The sequence below is a fragment of the Habropoda laboriosa genome, unplaced genomic scaffold, assembly GCF_001263275.1.
Source record: "Habropoda laboriosa isolate 0110345459 unplaced genomic scaffold, ASM126327v1 scaffold212, whole genome shotgun sequence".
In the NCBI taxonomy this organism is placed as follows: domain Eukaryota; kingdom Metazoa; phylum Arthropoda; class Insecta; order Hymenoptera; family Apidae; genus Habropoda; species Habropoda laboriosa.
In genome coordinates, this window is record NW_017100509.1 from 663,015 (window position 1) to 680,717 (window position 17,703).

General features: G+C 42.1%; 1 protein-coding gene across 1 annotated transcript in view; it reads right to left on the bottom strand.

Annotated features, from left to right (window-relative positions):
* Positions 1-17,111, bottom strand: part of LOC108576169 (unconventional myosin-XV) — a 67,012-nt gene extending 49,901 nt beyond the window's left edge. Inside the window, 3 exon segments of the mRNA XM_017939112.1 lie at positions 1,889-1,999; positions 8,603-8,708; positions 17,064-17,111. Of these exon segments, the coding sequence (XP_017794601.1) occupies positions 1,889-1,999; positions 8,603-8,623 (132 nt within the window). The 5' untranslated portion in view covers positions 8,624-8,708; positions 17,064-17,111.
* Between the last annotated feature and the right edge of the window lie 592 nt (positions 17,112-17,703).

The window sequence follows — 17,703 nt, forward strand, 5'->3', positions numbered from 1 at the left end:
GGACACCGTTGAACTAGACTCCGCTACCAATGCACGACAATGCATCGAGAAATCGAATACAAGACGCACAGGCGCAGCACACAGAGGAATGATCAATGCTAACTCGAGCCGCGTTCGATTCGCGTTTGTCACGTAAATAAAACTGCGAGAGCGAGCCTGGTCGTAATTTTATTCGTCGACTAATGTTACGTTAACGCGATGCCACCTTTTTTCTTTTTTTTTTCTTTTCATTCTGTTAGAAAATGCATCGCAACCGTCGGAAGTGTAATACACTGTAACCAGACGTAACAAGTTCTTTAAACTCGTCATGCATTTCTCTTATGCTTGGGCAAGAGATCGAGTAAAATTCAAGACGAACAATCGGTGGAATTTTTGCCTCAGGAGAAACTTGGCAATCTCGTTTTATCGTTGTTGCACGCGTTTCTACACTTCAATTTAAGGAAGTGTAGCCACGCTGAATACGAGTTGTACATGGAGGAAGATCAAATCTGAAATTTCCATTGGATTGTGCTTGCTATGATTGAATGCAAAGATTCAGAGTTCCAGGGAAGTGTATTATGGTTGAAGTGTAGCGGAAGTGTAACTGCCAGTTCACATTGCACCGATTTTTACGCAAAATGTTGGAAGCGGTGTGTGCAAATTCTTGGAATTTAGCTGAATATTTGCAAGGGATTATGGGTCTAGTTATCCAATCGAAATGGACGAAACGATTGGTTTAAAAGGGGAGCAAGAGGCGAGCGAAGAGACGCGAATTCGCGAAAGTGAAAGACGGGAACGCGAAAAACTCGGGGACACGATTGTTGCCAATACGTACGGTGTCCTTGGAGCTTGAAAGTGCACGAAGGTGTTGCAAGCGACCGGCACGCTGCCCCTTTTCGATATGCACTTTCACGCGGGAATCGATACATCGGTCTGTCAGCCGGTGGACGTAATTTTCCAAGGTGTACCGCAGCAGGCCACTTTCGCGGAAGTATTTCACGGTATTTCGCGAAGAATGCGCGGCATTCGATGCTCGATTCGACTTTCTAGCCGGGACTCGACGCATTTGACTAGCCCGTTAGGTGGCCACGACGGAAGTCTCGTTTCTCCTCCAATGCATTTCGTTCCTCTTCCTGTGACATGTTGACGTCTGAGCTATGGGACTGTCTCAGCTTCTTATGGTTACCGCGTTCGTTCGTCACCTTAACGAACAACTCTTCTTCTTTCACGCGTATTCTACACGTAGGAAGAAATTTTGCTAATCGATCGTGTTCGTGGTAGCTTAATTGTTTGATCGAAAAAATTGCTCACGGAAAGATAGAAGAAATTAGAGCGATACTTGGAACCACCCACGTAGCCAAGGCAAGTCGCCACAACGCGATAATCGTCCGGCTGTGGCATTGTTTGCTGCGCCAAATTGCGCTAGCAAAAAGTCAATGGAACATAGTAAGAACGTCGACCGACCGCCTGAAGCGGGGCTCGCTTTAAGGAAATGCAGAATAACCGGTTGTTCCTTGGCCTCGAAGTGGCCAACTCCACATTGTTGACTGGCTACGTACTCTAACACACGTCTTGTCGTGTGCTGCTCTATCCCTTGGAGATAATAGAACGCTACGCGGTTTCATTGTTGATCCGTCTATGGGGGGTTCGAACGGTACATGTACGATTTCTATTCCAGCCGGGAAAGAAAACGGACAGTTCGTCCCGAGAGGAACGCGTTTCTGCCTCATGCATCATAATCGAGGTTGTGTCACAGATGTTGCATAAGTTATCCGGTCGATCGTTTGAATCGCGAATAATTTACGCGTTCCAGTGTGTCGTGTGTCCCCCTTTTACAGACGTCGAATGAACGCGTTCATTGAGAACGGAATATTTTCCACGGGGGAAAATGTTAATCGATGTTTCATACCTTGCCAGCGATCACTGCTTGCACCGAGAGAACGTTCGCTGCCCTGTGATACTCGAGAACCTCTCCTGGTAACACGTGGCCGACGCCAGGGTCGAACCACACCAATTCACCCTGCGAAAAGAGACACTTTTGTTAACAGAAGGAACATTGTACAATCCACTTTCTACGGTAGAGCTATGAAGATTCTGTACTAGAAAGTACGTGTGTAAAAATATGCGTTGCGATAGAGTTTGCGAGAATTTTTAATGCAAGAAATTGCAACGATACTAATGTAAATAGATTTATCGAGAATTTCTCGAAACTCCGAGAAATTCCACGTTCACGTAGGATTCTTGCACTCGTACAGAACTCGAGGAATCGCAGGAATTCTCTGTACAACAAGCTTGGGTAGGAGTTAACAAGAACACATAACTATTGCTGCAACTGGCCCTGTCGAAGTGATTCGAAGCAATGCTAACCGTTTTCACGTTCCACGTAGGAGATGTCGAAACACTTTGAACCTTCGCCGAACCGTTTGACGAAGATTGAACCTTCCTCTTGCCGGTACAGAATCCGAAGATCGAGGATGTAGTGACCGGTGAATTGGAACGAGCGCTGTTCGCGTCGCTGAAAGCTCTAACATGGTTCGCGGCGGACTTTTTCACGTAGTTCGATCTCTCCTTGATCTGTTTCGACGAGATACCGGTCTCCTTGGGCAATTTTCTGTGACAGTCGATCCCTGGCGGACTTTCGGTCGAGTACTTTCTCGAACTTTTCACATAACTGGGAAGAGTGGTCGCCAACCTGGTCGCTGCACCGATCTCTCGTTGCGTCGAGCGAAAGTTTTCGATCAGCCTGCTCTGAGACTTGGATTTGTTTTTCATCGTCTCCTTGGACTTGGTCCGGTTGCCCTCCGATCGTGAATCGTACCTGTCGATCCCGCTCGCGCTCTTCTTCTTCGATCGATCAACCTCCATCTCGTTCTGCTCCTTCTTCATCCGAAGGTCCAAGTCCTTGCTCTGATACGACTGACTTTCTGACTGAAATTCAGGCTGAATTTCGACAGAGTCTTCTTCCGTCTTCGAGCTATTCTTCTCCGCTCCGTAGTTCTCCTTCATGTTCTCGATGATCCTTTTGCGCGACATTGTTCTATGCCCGGAGTCTATCTCAGCCTCGAGCCTACCGTTAACACCATCTTTCGAATCAGTCTTGTTATCGTGGCTTTGATGACCCTTCGACGTTCGTCGAGACACTTTGGCGTAAATCGCATGTCTCTGGGGATTCGATCGCATGTCAACGAGAGGTAACGTGGCTGCGAAGAACGGTGTGTCGGGAACCGGGTCGCGAAGATGTCTCGTCGTTGGTTTAAACTCCACGTCCACTGCTCTTTCTCTCACCAGAAGGTTGGTGGGTTTGGGATACCTCGACAAGGTGTTCAGCGACGTGAGTGAATTTCTTAGGGTGCCTGTGCTGCTCGGTAGTGAAGTTTTTCTTCTTCGTATCCTTCCGTAGATTGGCGGTTCCTTTCTCACGACATCCTTGGCCAGCCTATGGCTGGCCCACTCTTCTGCAAGCCTAGCCGATCTGGACACGTGGTGGATTATCTTAGGCAAGGTCGACGGTCTCGGCACAAGGCCGCGGGTGATGTCCTGTAGCTTACTGGTGACTGCCAGGAAATCACAGACTGACCTGGACTCTCTCTCGTCCTCTTTGCCCCACCCATGGTTTCTCGGCCTGGGGACGTTCTTCTGGAAACTGGAGGAGGACTTCACCGTGCCACCTTTCGCCTCTGAACTTTCTAGCTTCTCCTCTCCGCGGCCTTTTCCACGAGAGATACCTACCGGCGCGTCCACGCTTACTCGTCTGCGTAGTATGTCCTGTCTCGAGATCTTTTTGAATCCCTGAGCGGTTTGAGAGACTTTTCCCTGTTGCTCCTTCTGCAATCTCTTCGACGTGGATGGAAGGGTTCTCGGTCTCTCTTGCAGATCTTTCTCCACGTCTACCGATCGTTTCCAACGATGGCGCAAAGCCTCGCTGAATTTCGAAGGATTTTCCTCTTTCTCTTTGCTGTACCTTCGCAAGATTTCCCTTCGAGACACTGCTATGTCTCGTGGAACCGTGTGAAACAGCTCCTGCTGACCACCGGACAGTCTGTTGGTTCTGGTAGTGTGCTCTAAAGGGATTCCTGGGTCCAGGTACCTTGGACGACCGGAAGTGTAGTGCCTCCTAGAGCGTTCCGCCGATCCGCTGGAATTTGGAGCGGAATTTGTATCTGGGTCTGGGCCGGTGGAATTATGCAATGCGCGTCGAACGGATAACGGTTCCACGCCGGCGTAGAAAGCTTCCGAGCGCGTGTTTCGTGACGAAAACCGATTCTTCGAGGTCGACGATCGCGTAGACCTGCGCTCGACTCTCTTGCTGCACGCTATCGCGGACTCCATGTTGTGTATACCGGTCAGCGTTCGATTTTAATCGATGTTATTGACTTTCTTCAATAGTGACCGCGCGGAAATCACGTCGTAAGGGAATCGTTGCAATGGCTCCGGCTCAGCTGCTGTTTTCAACGGACATTCTTGTATCTGTTCGATTCGAACGATTCGTGAGACGAATCCGTGATACAGAAATTATACAAAGATTCGTCAGGAGGCGTTCGTTGGGTTGAAAAAAGAGTTTTCGGTGAGTCATCTGCTCGGCCACTTTCTACCTTGAAAAGTGGCGACGAATCGTAAATCGTTGGATAAGATTTATCAGTCTGTTGGGACAGGTAGCTAGAGATACTCGAACGATGCCGGAATGTTCTGTTGAAGACATTTTTAATAACTGCACTAACGGTAACGTCAATTAAATCACAAACAGACCACGAAGCACGCGATTTAGCAAAGTTGCCGGGGTTTTCAGCGTGTCCCTGTTTCATTTAACACCAATTAACACCGGGTACTGGAAACACGCGTAGACCTGACCTTGTTAACGGTCTCGATTCCTGCGAGTTTTGTCAGGGACCAGTTTCCCGTCTAACCAGAAACTAACCACCTGCAACTGGTATCATTTTTACGTAACATAGACTCGTCGTTGATTCTTCTTTTATCTATGTCTTATCACCTGGTTATTTCTCGACGTTGAATAAATTAAGAAATTAACTTGGTTAAATAAAGTTCACACAAAGTGCTCGAAGGTTCAAAGTGACCAGACAGCTAACACCTCTTCCGTTCTCTCATCAATATTCTTTCTATTTACAGAAAGTTTGTGCAAACATGACCCGGCTTGTAAACTCGTCTCTCGAAGATGAGTCTTTTAGTCGAAACTACTGTTGGTGACCTTGCTATCATTTTGTGCCAGCATCATCCGCGTGATTTAACTGTTTTCCGAGTTCCAAAGGTCCTTTCTTCAAACGATCATCGATCTTCCTGATGTATTCGTGTCGTTGCAAACCTTTCATCGTTTCTGCGAGAGTTTCATCGTTGGTAGAATATCAATTTCACAGAGTCAAAAGCGATATCGGAGGAAACGAGAATGGTCACAGAATGGTCGAGATCGGCGTTAAGAAGCTGAGCACGTTCGGTCAAGATTTGAGACAATCGTTCGGCACAATACTGTCACGCATTTTAAATTCAGCTTAAAGGAGTTAGGAGGCCACTGAGACGGTTTACTATTGAGCACATTGGGTCACCAGTCTCGAAAAATCCGTGCTGCTCGCATAGAATGCGTTAACGGTCACTCGACGAGACGTTTCGGGAATACTTGCACGTAGTTTGCCGGGCTGTCAATCCTCGCGATCCTTTGTACACACATCGGCGACGATTTAAATACCCATCAATCCATTTAGCCGCCTGGTCGTCCTGTTTCAAGCTACTTTTACCCGTGCTCCACCGATTAAATCTTCAATTACACCGTCGTTAAATCTCAACAGTTGCGTCAAATTCACGCCAGCCAGATCGCGAAACAAAAGTGAAAAAAGAAGAAAAAAAAGAAACTCCGCTCCTTCGGTATTTAATAACGTCTAGGAATTTTCTATTCACAACTCCTCCGCGACAGGTCGTGTGTCTCTTTCTCTCCTTGCTTCCTCCTCTTCCCCGCTGTCCTTCGACTCGTTTCACAAGCTAGTTTCACGTACGAACACGTTCCAACGTAATCGAGAACGAACACCGCGGAATATATCCGAAATACCGCTTTTCGGAAATCCTTTCACCAATCCGGCAAACATTTCCACACGATTCCTCCTTCGATCCCTCGAAAACAGGGTCAAACGCGAGCTGCTCTCGATTCGCGCCGATTTAAAAAGCACTTAGAACGAGAACGACGAAGAGGTGTCGAAATTAGGGTGGTGTTTTCGTCCTTCTCTCGGGCGAACAGGGGGGAAAAAGAAACCTGTTTTCTTGGACGAAGAGGAATCGAGTCCCGCGATCCGGACGCGAGGATGTTCGATGCAACACTGGAAGTTATACGCCTCTTCTCCGCAACAATTGCTGTGTATGTACAGTGGCGTACTCGTTTTTTAATCGTGACACTGCATATGCAGTTTGTTTCATCTGTGTGTGTTCGTGTTGTTCCATAAATTTGCCCGTCGATGAACGATCCGAGACTGTGCGACCAGGCTGTCGATAGGTTAGATGGAAAATCGTGAAGCGGAGAGGTTAGAATCGAAGCTTTTCGCCCACTTTCCACGGAAAGGAGGGAAAGAAACGGTGCTGGCGCCAGTGTATCGAAGTGCTTTGGGGTGGAACCAAGCGTGCCTCTCTTCTTATATAAATTACGCGCTAAATACGCGTACGCCTACGTGGAGCTGGCTGGATATAGGCTGCGGCAGCGGCGAACGGGAAGCGATTCTCTAACTAGCCACCGTGGCGAGTTGCAGAAGCGGCTTCGCCTGTCGATGGTAAAAACCGATTGTGTTCGCAGAACCGTCCAAACCGCGCTCATACGAGTCGAACTTTGGCGAAACGCCGATATCGAGATTGGTCTTGACTAATTTTTTTTAGAAAAATTATCTAAATGTGTCGATATATCGAATGGTTTTCGTGATTTGTTGCTCTGGTTGATGTAATTTGTGTTTCGTCGAGTATAGAGTATTTCGGTGCAGGAAGAAAGTGTTTGGTATATATGGTAAACGAAGTGAAAAGAACGATTATTGTGAAGTTTTTATTAAGTTCATTTAATCTCCCTTTTAAATCATTTCCACGTAGTTTTCTTTTTTTTTGCTGTTCTTCGAGATTTATTGAGAGTAATTTCGTAGTTGAATGTTTACGGTGGAAGTTAGGTTAGGTGGATTGAAAGGAGGGATGAATATCAGTGAGAAAGAGAGAGAGGTAGAAATCAATGAAGAATGGTTGTAAACGTTTGAAATATGTTGGTTAGGCAGATTCGACCGCGATCTCACTTTTACTCGAGCCGGTATATTACACGGGTCCAATCACGAGTAATGAGCCGGAGAATAATTGAGGAAGACATCGCCTCCGAGGCAGCGTAACCGGCATTATAGAAAATTGAAGTAATGTAACACACTTGGCTTCAGCCTCGATAATTAATGCGGCACATTTCCTTTTCTGATTATTGAATACTGTACGGGTTATCGCGGATTTCAATGCGGTCTACTTTCTAATGAATTCCTCCTTGTATGAGGGGTATGCAGATGTGCTAGCCTCTTTTTTCCAGCGTTCCGGTGTGATTATTTTCAATTCGAATTATTTCCCGCCTTTTTGCTCATGTGTAAGATAAAAAAGAAACTCTTCAATTCGAGATTGAATTTTGATTTAATCGAGCTTCGTTATTTTACTCACGAAGGATCAGAGAACGCAGGATTCTTCGTTAAAAATATGAGGTTGAATGTGAGGATGAATTAAAAATGAAAACTGCGATAGGCTATTTTACAACAGAACATAGTGCTCAATTATGTTTCTCACTTAGAGGGGCGAGAGAATTCTGGATTCTTCGTTAAAAACAATCGAGTTCCATTTGTTCGCTAACCGAAAGCTATAAGTTACACAAGGTACTCATAGTGTGACGCGTGAGAACCATTTCTCTCTTTAGAGTCCTACTGTGCACGATCCTCGAAATGTTGCACGCGATTTCGTGCAATCTCTCTCTTTCTGTTTTTCTTCTTCGTAATTTTCACCGATTGTCTCCGAAGCAACGGAGCGAAAAGTAAAATAGTGGATATAGCGTTATTCGCTTGGCGAATAGAGCGCGATTAGGTCGCCGGACGAGGCAACGCGAAGCGCAGAGGCATTCGAAAGTGGCTGGCTTGCACGGCGACGCAATTGCGTGTGCACAGATCATTGACTCCAACCACACAACAATCCACTGTACGATCCTGACCACGTAAACATTGTGCAACCATGCAACACGCACACACACGCGCAAATTGTTCATTTTTTTTTTTTAATAAATTCTTTATTTCGTTTTTCTCCGCCGTGAAAATTTTTTTTTTATTTTTCACAGTAGTTCCTAATTTTTTAGTTTTTTCGGGTCGATATAAAATTCGGGGCAGGATAGACTCTGGTCCTTTGTGTGTAAAATAGATTTAGGTGTGTAGTATATGTGAAATGTGAGTTTAGGTTAATTTGAATCATGAAAATTCTCGTTCATCGTGAAAACTTCTTTCATTCATTTTTTTATTAAAAGAATGATTCTGAGTTGTGTCTAAATTAGAAGATTTGACATAGAAGTATGATAGATTTTGGTGCTTAGTGTGTGTAAAATGTGAGCTTAGGTCAATTTGAGAAGATAAATTTGACTCACCTTTTGCCACTCGGCGTACATCTTGAGATAATGTTAGATAACCGTCGAAAGAGAACGAGCTACCCTCATTTTGCACGGGCAGGTGAGGTTGTTAGTCTCCCGCTTGCTGAAAAAAAAAGTCAATTCTGTTTTCAGCCTTCGCGAGGAAGAAAATTAGATTAGCGTGTAAACTCTTAAGAAATTAATTAACCTGTGCAAACGATTGAATAAACTCAGCGGGACTACCGGCTTGTACAACTGAATAGATAAAATATCATTAACTGTATTCTTTGCTTAAAACCAAAAAAAAAAAAAAAAGAAGAGGAAAGAGTCACCAGCAATTACTGTTAATGAAATAAACTTGATCGTAAATTTAATTGACAGGACGAAATAAAATGAACTGAAGTTTAATTGATCGACGCATGTTATCGTTTACTCGAAATCCCAATAATATATTCCATTTGCAAGATATCGTTTCAGTCTGACGTCCACTTAACCATATAATGTATACGTCATGAAAAATCAGGCAAATATTGACGAATATAAATGAAGGAATATAATTAGCACCAATCTCTTATTCAATTTCTCAAATAACCTGAAATTCCTCGATTATCTAAATCTCGTTTAACTCTTCCGCTGCGGCAGATTTTGGTAACACGCGAGGCAGATGATAGATCATTTTATAGTATCATTTTAAAATTATTAATTCTTGTTTCTCCAATTGAAACACGAAACTGTAATCAACCGTAATTTTTCTTACTGTGAACGAAGAAAAATCGGGACTTAAGGGGTTAAAGGTTAAATTAAGGATCAAAGCGCCTGTAGGCGTCAACAGCAATGAAAGGGTTGAATATATACACATATTCTTTATCGATCATCACTCAAAAGTTGTATACTAAATCGTTGCATAAAACGGATCATGAACGATCCAAGTCGACGTCGTAAACTGTGCAGACACGTGATCAGAAAGAGTAATGCGTTTCTAGGTACCGGAAGCAGCATGCACCGGCTGATTATTATTCGACTTCCTGTATCAATGACAATCTATCGTGTAACGACTTGAGTATGAAAAGTTCAATATCGATTCTCGAACTCTCTCCCATCTCTCCCGTCGAGATGGAAAAATAATTACGTACACCGGTCGTGTCTTTTAGATTCTAAAACGTGATAGGTGTATAAAGCGATATGCTCGTTTGACATGGTGTTTACCACGGGGAAGAACAATATGTTGGTCAGTTCACGACGACCTTGAGTCATATCCAAGCAACTGGAATGCGGATTTTATGAATCCTACCTTTGGAGAATTTTTGATACTTCGAGAAACACGATTTTTCACGTGTCTTGAAATTTTAAAGATTGACAGATTCGTCGTGTATTCGAAATTTTATTTATTACGGAATTAAAAATTTTATTCTTTCTAGATCTTATTCGTTGTGGAATGAAAAATCAGAAATTTTGATGTATCGTGGAATAAAAAATTTTATTCGTTCAAAATCTTGTTCACTGTGGAATAAAAAATTAGATTTCTGATTACACGGTGAATATGATTTTCGGTAAAATTCGAAGTTCCAAGAATAAGACTTTTTACTCGGCAATGATCTAAATTTTGTGTTCGATCGAAATGAATTTGACACTCGCGGTATTAATGTTTCTGAAATTTCGCAAGATTGACACGGTTCTACAGAAAATATACATGAATCGTTCGCGTGGCGAGTCATTGATACCCATCGCGTGGCGATTTCGGAAACACCGGAAATGTCGCAAAGTGTTCCGTATTTGCGTGAAGAAATGACTTCTCCCCGGTTCAGAAAATTGAGATATCACGTTCACGTTCGTATGATTCACTGTTCCTGCTGGAAACGGAGCTGCTACGTCGACGGATGGAGAAAAAAAAAGGGAAAAGAAAAACAGTTGGAGTTTTCCCGACGCGTTTGGAAAGCGATCGCAAGTATAGAAATAACTGAAATCGACTGGTTCGCGTTCCCGAGATACCGGAACTGTCGCAAGAAACTAATCTCCGCGAACGATAGATGTAGAAACAACGATCGTTCGTTCTTCTGTGTCCAGCGATCGTGAACGAGAAACGGTTGAAAATGCTCGATCCTGTTTATTGTTCGGGAGAAAGTGAGAGAAAAGTTTAACCCGCGATGCGTAAAATTTGTATACGTTGATAGAATATTTCAACATTGCTGGCTGGAACGTTCAAGTTTCCCCTTGCCAATTTAATGCACTTCTGTTAGTGTAAAATGAAATTTTTAAACCAGCTTTCAATTTATCGACAAATTATTCCGACGTTGATGTAATAGAGAATCAGAAGCTAACTTCTTCAAAAAGTTTACACAAACAAATTGAGCTGTACCTTAATTACTTGGAATATGAAATTTCAACATTGATATTGCAACACTTCTAACACTACACTTCACCAAATTTCTACCTAATTGGACCATGGAAATTTCACCAATTTTTTATTCCATCGTCGTCATTTTCTTCTTGATTCAAGCGTTCAACATTCAACCACAACATTTGAAATAATTTTCCACGTTGCAGAGAAAAATAAGAAATTTCACCAAATTATCGTCGACATAAATTTTTCACAGCATCTTCGTCATTTTCTTCTCAATTCAACCGTTCACCATTCAACACTACACTTCACAAAATTTGAAGTCAATTTTCACATTGCAGAAAAATAAGAAAATTCATCAATTTATCGTCGACATAAATTTTTCACAGCATCTTCGTCATTTTCTTCTCAATTCAACCGTTCACCATTCATAGCCATGTAAAATCGATTTTCCTACTGTAACACTGATTATGTTCATCAATAACTCCTTGTTATTACTAGAAGTTACTGGCGGGCAAATCGGGTTACAGAACGATCCGTCATAAAGATTTCAATGTCACTGTAAAAGCTGTTACACGAGGCCAGTTAACGATCTTCGTCATTTCCCGCAGTCAATGGGACGCGTTTCGGGGATAGGAAAGGACAATGAACAATCGATGGTGTCGAAAGGCCAAATTGCCATCGCCATTGTTACGCTCTTTCGTTTCTTAGCTACGCCTATTCCTATTCCGCGTCGCGAGAGTATGGCGTATCGAGCAGAACCGAGGGTGACTAACCAAATTAGCATAAGATTGCAAAATACATTCCAACGTGAGTACAGCAGAAGGACGCCAGGAGGTAGTACTTTTTACTCGACGATTTATTCGCATGATCGATGAACACGCATCTGCAAGTTATACTAGATTTTGGTAACACTTCGATCATATACATATATGTACCATAGTGATATTTGATTGTTTCCTATGTTTGTGGAGTGAACACTATCGATTTTCGAAGTTTTTAATCAACGCTGAATAGATTGTTTAGACAGGTGCTGAAGGTGAAGAATTGTAGATATCTGTGATTATGCTGGAGTTGTTATGGTACGTTATGGATTATGGGGAAATATTACTTAATATTGTGTGTAAAATATTTTTTTGAGCTTTCTTTAGAAATTGACGGTGAAGATACTAAATATTTTTCGAAGTATTATGTTATTTATTGATAGTGATCAATTTTCTTTTTGTAAGGAAGAATTCTTGTAGTAAGATATAGTTGAAAATTAAAATTAATAGATGCATTGAAAGGGTAGACTTGCTATATAAATATGACGAATGTGATTGGTTGAACATAACTTTGGAATTAGGGCTTACTGAAGATACAAAACATAAAAGTTACTCTGGAACGAAGTGTAACACAGAAAAATTTCAAAGTCTGTATTAAAATATTACGCGAATCAAGTTTGATACGGAGCTAATAATTTCTAATAAAAGTGTGCGTGGTGGAAAATTGCCAGGAGTGAATTATGAACTTTATATCGTCAGATCCATTACGGTGGATTGGACTTCTGAATATAGTGCTACCAGTTTATTACACCCATTTCCTGTATGGTTGATGATAACTGTTATTCATGGTCACAGGATCGATGTAGAAAATGCAACAAATATTCAGCTGAAACGTCATTCTTTGTACTTTTTATATTCCGCGTGATATTTCCTGATAGTAACTGAAATTTCAAATTGGAGCAATAATTGGATTCCCTATAAAAATTGCAAAATTTTCATCGATCACCGTCGATATTGTAAATTCCTGAAATTTCACGAAATTTCATTTGTTCTTCTATCACGAAAATGATCTTTCTTTTCTTTTTTAAATATGCATGACCTCCCGGCATTAGAATCAAAGGGTCTTTACGTGAAACGGTAGACTCGCCCTAGAAAATGATAGGAAATTACAGCGACAAATCGTCATTGCAGCTACGATACGGTGAAATAAGTTTTCAGGGCACCGAATAAATTGCCTTCCATTTCGTTGAAATGGATAATTTGCTCCTGTCAAATCGTTCAGCAAGACAAATTGTGCGTCACAATACTTGAACGTTGCCAGGAATAAGAGGGAAGAAAAATGCTCGGCTGTTTCGTTCTCGTTGGTACATTGTTTCGTGGTAGCCGCTCGTTATTTTTCGTTTCGCGTCGCATGTTTTTCTTCTGTCTCGTCGAAGAGTTTCGCTGGCAAATCTGCCCATGATTCCTGATACAATACAGATGTCCTTTTCACGGAAACATAGTTTCCGTACTTTCTCCGACAGAAAACTGTCCTTCGAGGAATCGTCACTTTTCTAAATTTCCTTTCGTCGATACACAGTCGTCGCGGACTTGTGCAGTTCATGCTTCACGAGCAGCAACCATATCTGATACAATTATTAACGATCAATTGTGAAGTGGTCTGATCACGATCGGTGAATATCTACGGCGTTTGCTTTTGTTTCACACTTGAATAGCTTGAGAAATGTTTAAAGCTAAGGTAACGTGGAATATTGCATAGTGTTTGAATTGTTTAAAGTTTCACATGTTTCTCTCGAACGTACTTTTACCTCGTTTATTAGTTCAGTTGAAGTGTGATCCTAATTGAAAAATGAAAAATTCCACCTTTGACCCTAAGTGTTACTGTACCAATCGATGTCGCTACTTGAAACTTTAGTGTACGATCTATATTTATTGGAACACTCTTAACTTTATTTAAAAATTTTTAATTTTCATTGACCATCAGTCGATATTTATGAAATTTCATTTGCCTTCTGTTGAAAATTATCACCTGTCACGGAAAATTCTTGATATCTCTTTATATCTAAATCTCATTAGAATCAAAGGGTTTTTCACGTGAAACGGTAGACGCGGCCTAGAAAATGACATATTTCTTCCACCGACTATACTCGTCAATATTCATAACCGAGCGGTGACATTACTATCGTAACCACTCAAGGAAGAATAAGAGACTGTGGTATGTCTGTAATTGCAAGTCCAGCAGAATAAAGGCGAGATTTATCTGAGAAAATGAAAGGCCTTCTGCAAGGTAGAGGGTACAGTCGATAGAAGCGACACAGCGAGCTCGTAAAATCAATCAGCCGTCAAAATACACATAATTCGGATGATTCAACGTCATTGCAGAATATTTAAAAAATTTGTCGACGTCTTAACAGCTGCAGGTTAATTTTTACCAATGTGGCAATTATTTTCGAGAGGTGGAAATTTAATACCGTGCACCTTAGAATGAAAGGTTGCGAGCAGAAATTGTCGATATGAATTGACAAATGACGGACGAGCCTGGGTGCGGCTACATTATCGCTTCCGCCAACTATACGAGAGGCTGAATGGTACGTTTGCAAGAATCGATGAACGGGAGATTTTTTCCATGACGGAGGCACGAAGCCGAATCTAACATCGAAGAGAATCAGGGTTTCGTCGAGCAAGTATCGAGGTCAGACAGAGAAAGCAGCAGCTCGACTACGGTGATACAAGGATCTTATGTAATTCATAATCGCACCTCTCCTTTATCGATATATAAAGACACGCGAGAGATTACTTATCTCGTATCATTGTAAATAACACGCAAAAATTCGCGGCAATTTTTTCTTTAAAGGAAAGACGAGTTGCTTAACGCTTTCGTTGCTATTGACACCTTGAAGATTTGTTCACACCGTGCTATTAGAGCCTATGCATCTTAATTGAAAGCCTGAATTTTATCCTTTGCTCATTTCCACCTTAATTCGATAAAACAAATTTCGAGAGGAAAGATTTTTCAAAGGGTTAAAGTATTTGTAAAATAGAGTGGAATTTTATAATTGTAAAAAACTTTGTAAAACATGCAGAATTTATTGGAGGCAAATTAACGCGAGCCTTGATTAGCTGAATGTATGAAAATTAATACGAGAATGTTTGCTTGATATTCAAGATTGTTTAAAATTCGCGCATTTATTTATCGAATTGCAACTACTATTAAATTATCATTTGAATTAGATCGATGTTCCATTGGATAAATCGAAACGGTGTTTGTTGAATTTGATTTCTAACGAGCCGAACCGAACGAATTAGTCTAACAGTACATACTATATATATATAGTTGAGAGTTTCTGTTAAAACGCTGAAACGTTCTAAATGTCTGGTTTTATTTCCAATTAATTCGAGCGAGGTTTCCATTGCCGCGGGATTATTTCGCAAATATTGTCGAGGGTTGTGCAAATATTTGTGGCCTGGCTTGTAATTGGAAGAAGTCGCTATGCACGGTTTGTCGAAAGTTCGATCGCGAGTGATACGAAACGAGTTGAATTTCACGGTGAAAGTGCTTCCCTAAAGTTTGCTTTCTTATCGGTGCAACCGTTCGAAACTTGAAAAGCGACAAGGATAGATAAAGCGAGAGGGTGTAATTAACAACACCGACGCGAGATTCTTAATCGTGCGTCTCGAGACGTAAGATGGAAACGTCGTACGCTGTAAATTATCATTTTTGCAACCGGTGGTTGATTTATTTAGTAATTATCTAGGCGCAGGCTCATGTTGATTTCTCCATTTACGTAAAGTGCGTGTTCACGCGCATTGAGAGCAATAAAATTTGTCAGCAACGGGAAACTGCAACAGTGTTCATCGAGGCAAGGTTGCGTTATACGATCGATAATTTCAACGTGTCTTGACAGAGTATTTAAAAGGAAGAAGTGAATATATGTAACGCCGTTTAATGAGATTTTAATAGTACATCGATAAAGAGGGAATAAAGTGGGATGTTTTAAGAAATTGTCTTTTTTTGGGTGTTATCTTGTTTCATGGTTATCGAAGTTCATTAAATACTCGACTGCTAACTAGTATCTTTCCAATGAGTTCGATGTTTTGCGTGACATGAATGAATGTTAATAACGGGACAGTATCTTTCTCCAGCAACAGCGGGAGGTCACACGATTCGCTGTCCTTGAATACTTTCGCCTAATCGGGCATCTAGATCAGACTGTATCCTGATCTCACTACGGAAAAGTTAATTAAAAATATTGAAAAAGTAGAAATTTTCACGTATCCGTTTCGTCCTGATCAAATTTCAGCAAAGAGTGTTATTCAAATTTTCAGATTTAAGGAAAAGTTGCGTGAAAATACTTGAAAAACAGAAATTTAAATATCCTCGTGGAATTTTACAAAAGAGTATTATTCATATTGAAAAAGAACACATTTAAAGGACGTCGATTAAATATCCCAGCAGGTAGAAATATTGAAATGTATTTCAAATCAATGATTAAAATAACATTGAAATAGCGTTAATTAAATGATTCCCCTCCAAAAAACGGGAAAATTCGAAATTCACCGTCCAGCAGGTATCATTATAAATAAACATGACCACGGCGTGCATTAACTATGACTCAGAAGCCGTTCATATAAACAGTATAACCTATCCGGCAAGCAACAGCATCTCTTATTTGCACTAACGAGTGTTGCTTCAACATCGCTGCCTATCATCATCCTCATTTCTACACTACCTACGGCTATATTCCAAAAAAAGAGAAAAAAAGAAAATACCATCGCGCATTATTTTCACCGTCTCGAAGTCGCATCTTTATTCATCGATACCAACTCCGACTTCGTTCCTTCGTATCTCTTTTATCCCTCTTGGAGCATTTTTTTTTTCTACACAACACACAACCTCTCGTAAAAAGGAATAATTCATCCGAGACTCGGTGTGTGCGTGCGAAATCGTGAGAATTCCGTTGTCCTCCGTAGAACGCAGAGAGGAACTGGTCTGCCTCGATCGACAACGTGTGACACAGGGGAGCGTGCCTCGAAACTCCATGTTTATGGCAGCGAAAGGATACGGGCCTGGGAGGCACGTCCAATGGCATTCAGCCGCTCACAGCATCCGAACGACCGGGAATATCTGGCGTAGCTCGAGTGTCACGGTGCACCGCGCCATTTTAAAATGGATCGACCGAAAACTGGTCGTTGTGTACTCACTTTACGTACCATTCGCGATGTCAACGAGATGTACGAGAGAACAGAGAAATAAGAACGAAAGCAGTCCTTCCACGCGGTACGGAGGAGGAGCAGTTAATACAGAAACGCATGTCTTGACCGCGCATCGATGTCTCCCGAGGAGCGGCGTGCTCGTTTAAACGACGTTTCTACTCACTCTGGAAGCTTCCTCGCGTTTCTGCTCTCCCTGGTGCAACTTCTCCACGAAATCCCTCGAGAATAGAGACGATGTCACGATTTTTCAGCACAGGAGATGGTGTTCCGTTCACTTGACGACGTGCGATCACGAGCCACGAGGAGATCGACGATGGAACGGGGCGCGGTGAACAAAGGAGGATGGTGGAAAGGAGAAGTGAAACAGAGAGGAAAACGAAAGAGTAGTCGCACACAACCGGTGTGTGTGTATATATATATAGATAGAGGAGGATCGATGAGATCGATCCTGGAATTCACAACAGTATTTTCACGATGTTTTCTGTCACTTGAACTTGCTTTTTTAAAGCGGAAGTCACGGTGAACGTCGGCGTTTTTACCACCGACGCCTCTAAACGTCTCGTTTCCCTTTGGCAATTCGAGCGTTCCCGGACGACCGGACACCGACTGCGTTCACAACGCGATTCCGGATCGTGGTATGCGGCCGTTCGACCTCGCCTAAGAAGACTTTTAGTTCACGTAGCGAGCGAACGGCGCCACCGTACGCTGTTTCTGTACCGTTACACACATTACAGGTGGTTCGTGGTCTCTTCGTGTGCAAATCCCCCTCTCGCCTTCCATCCACGGTCTTTACGTTTTACCTG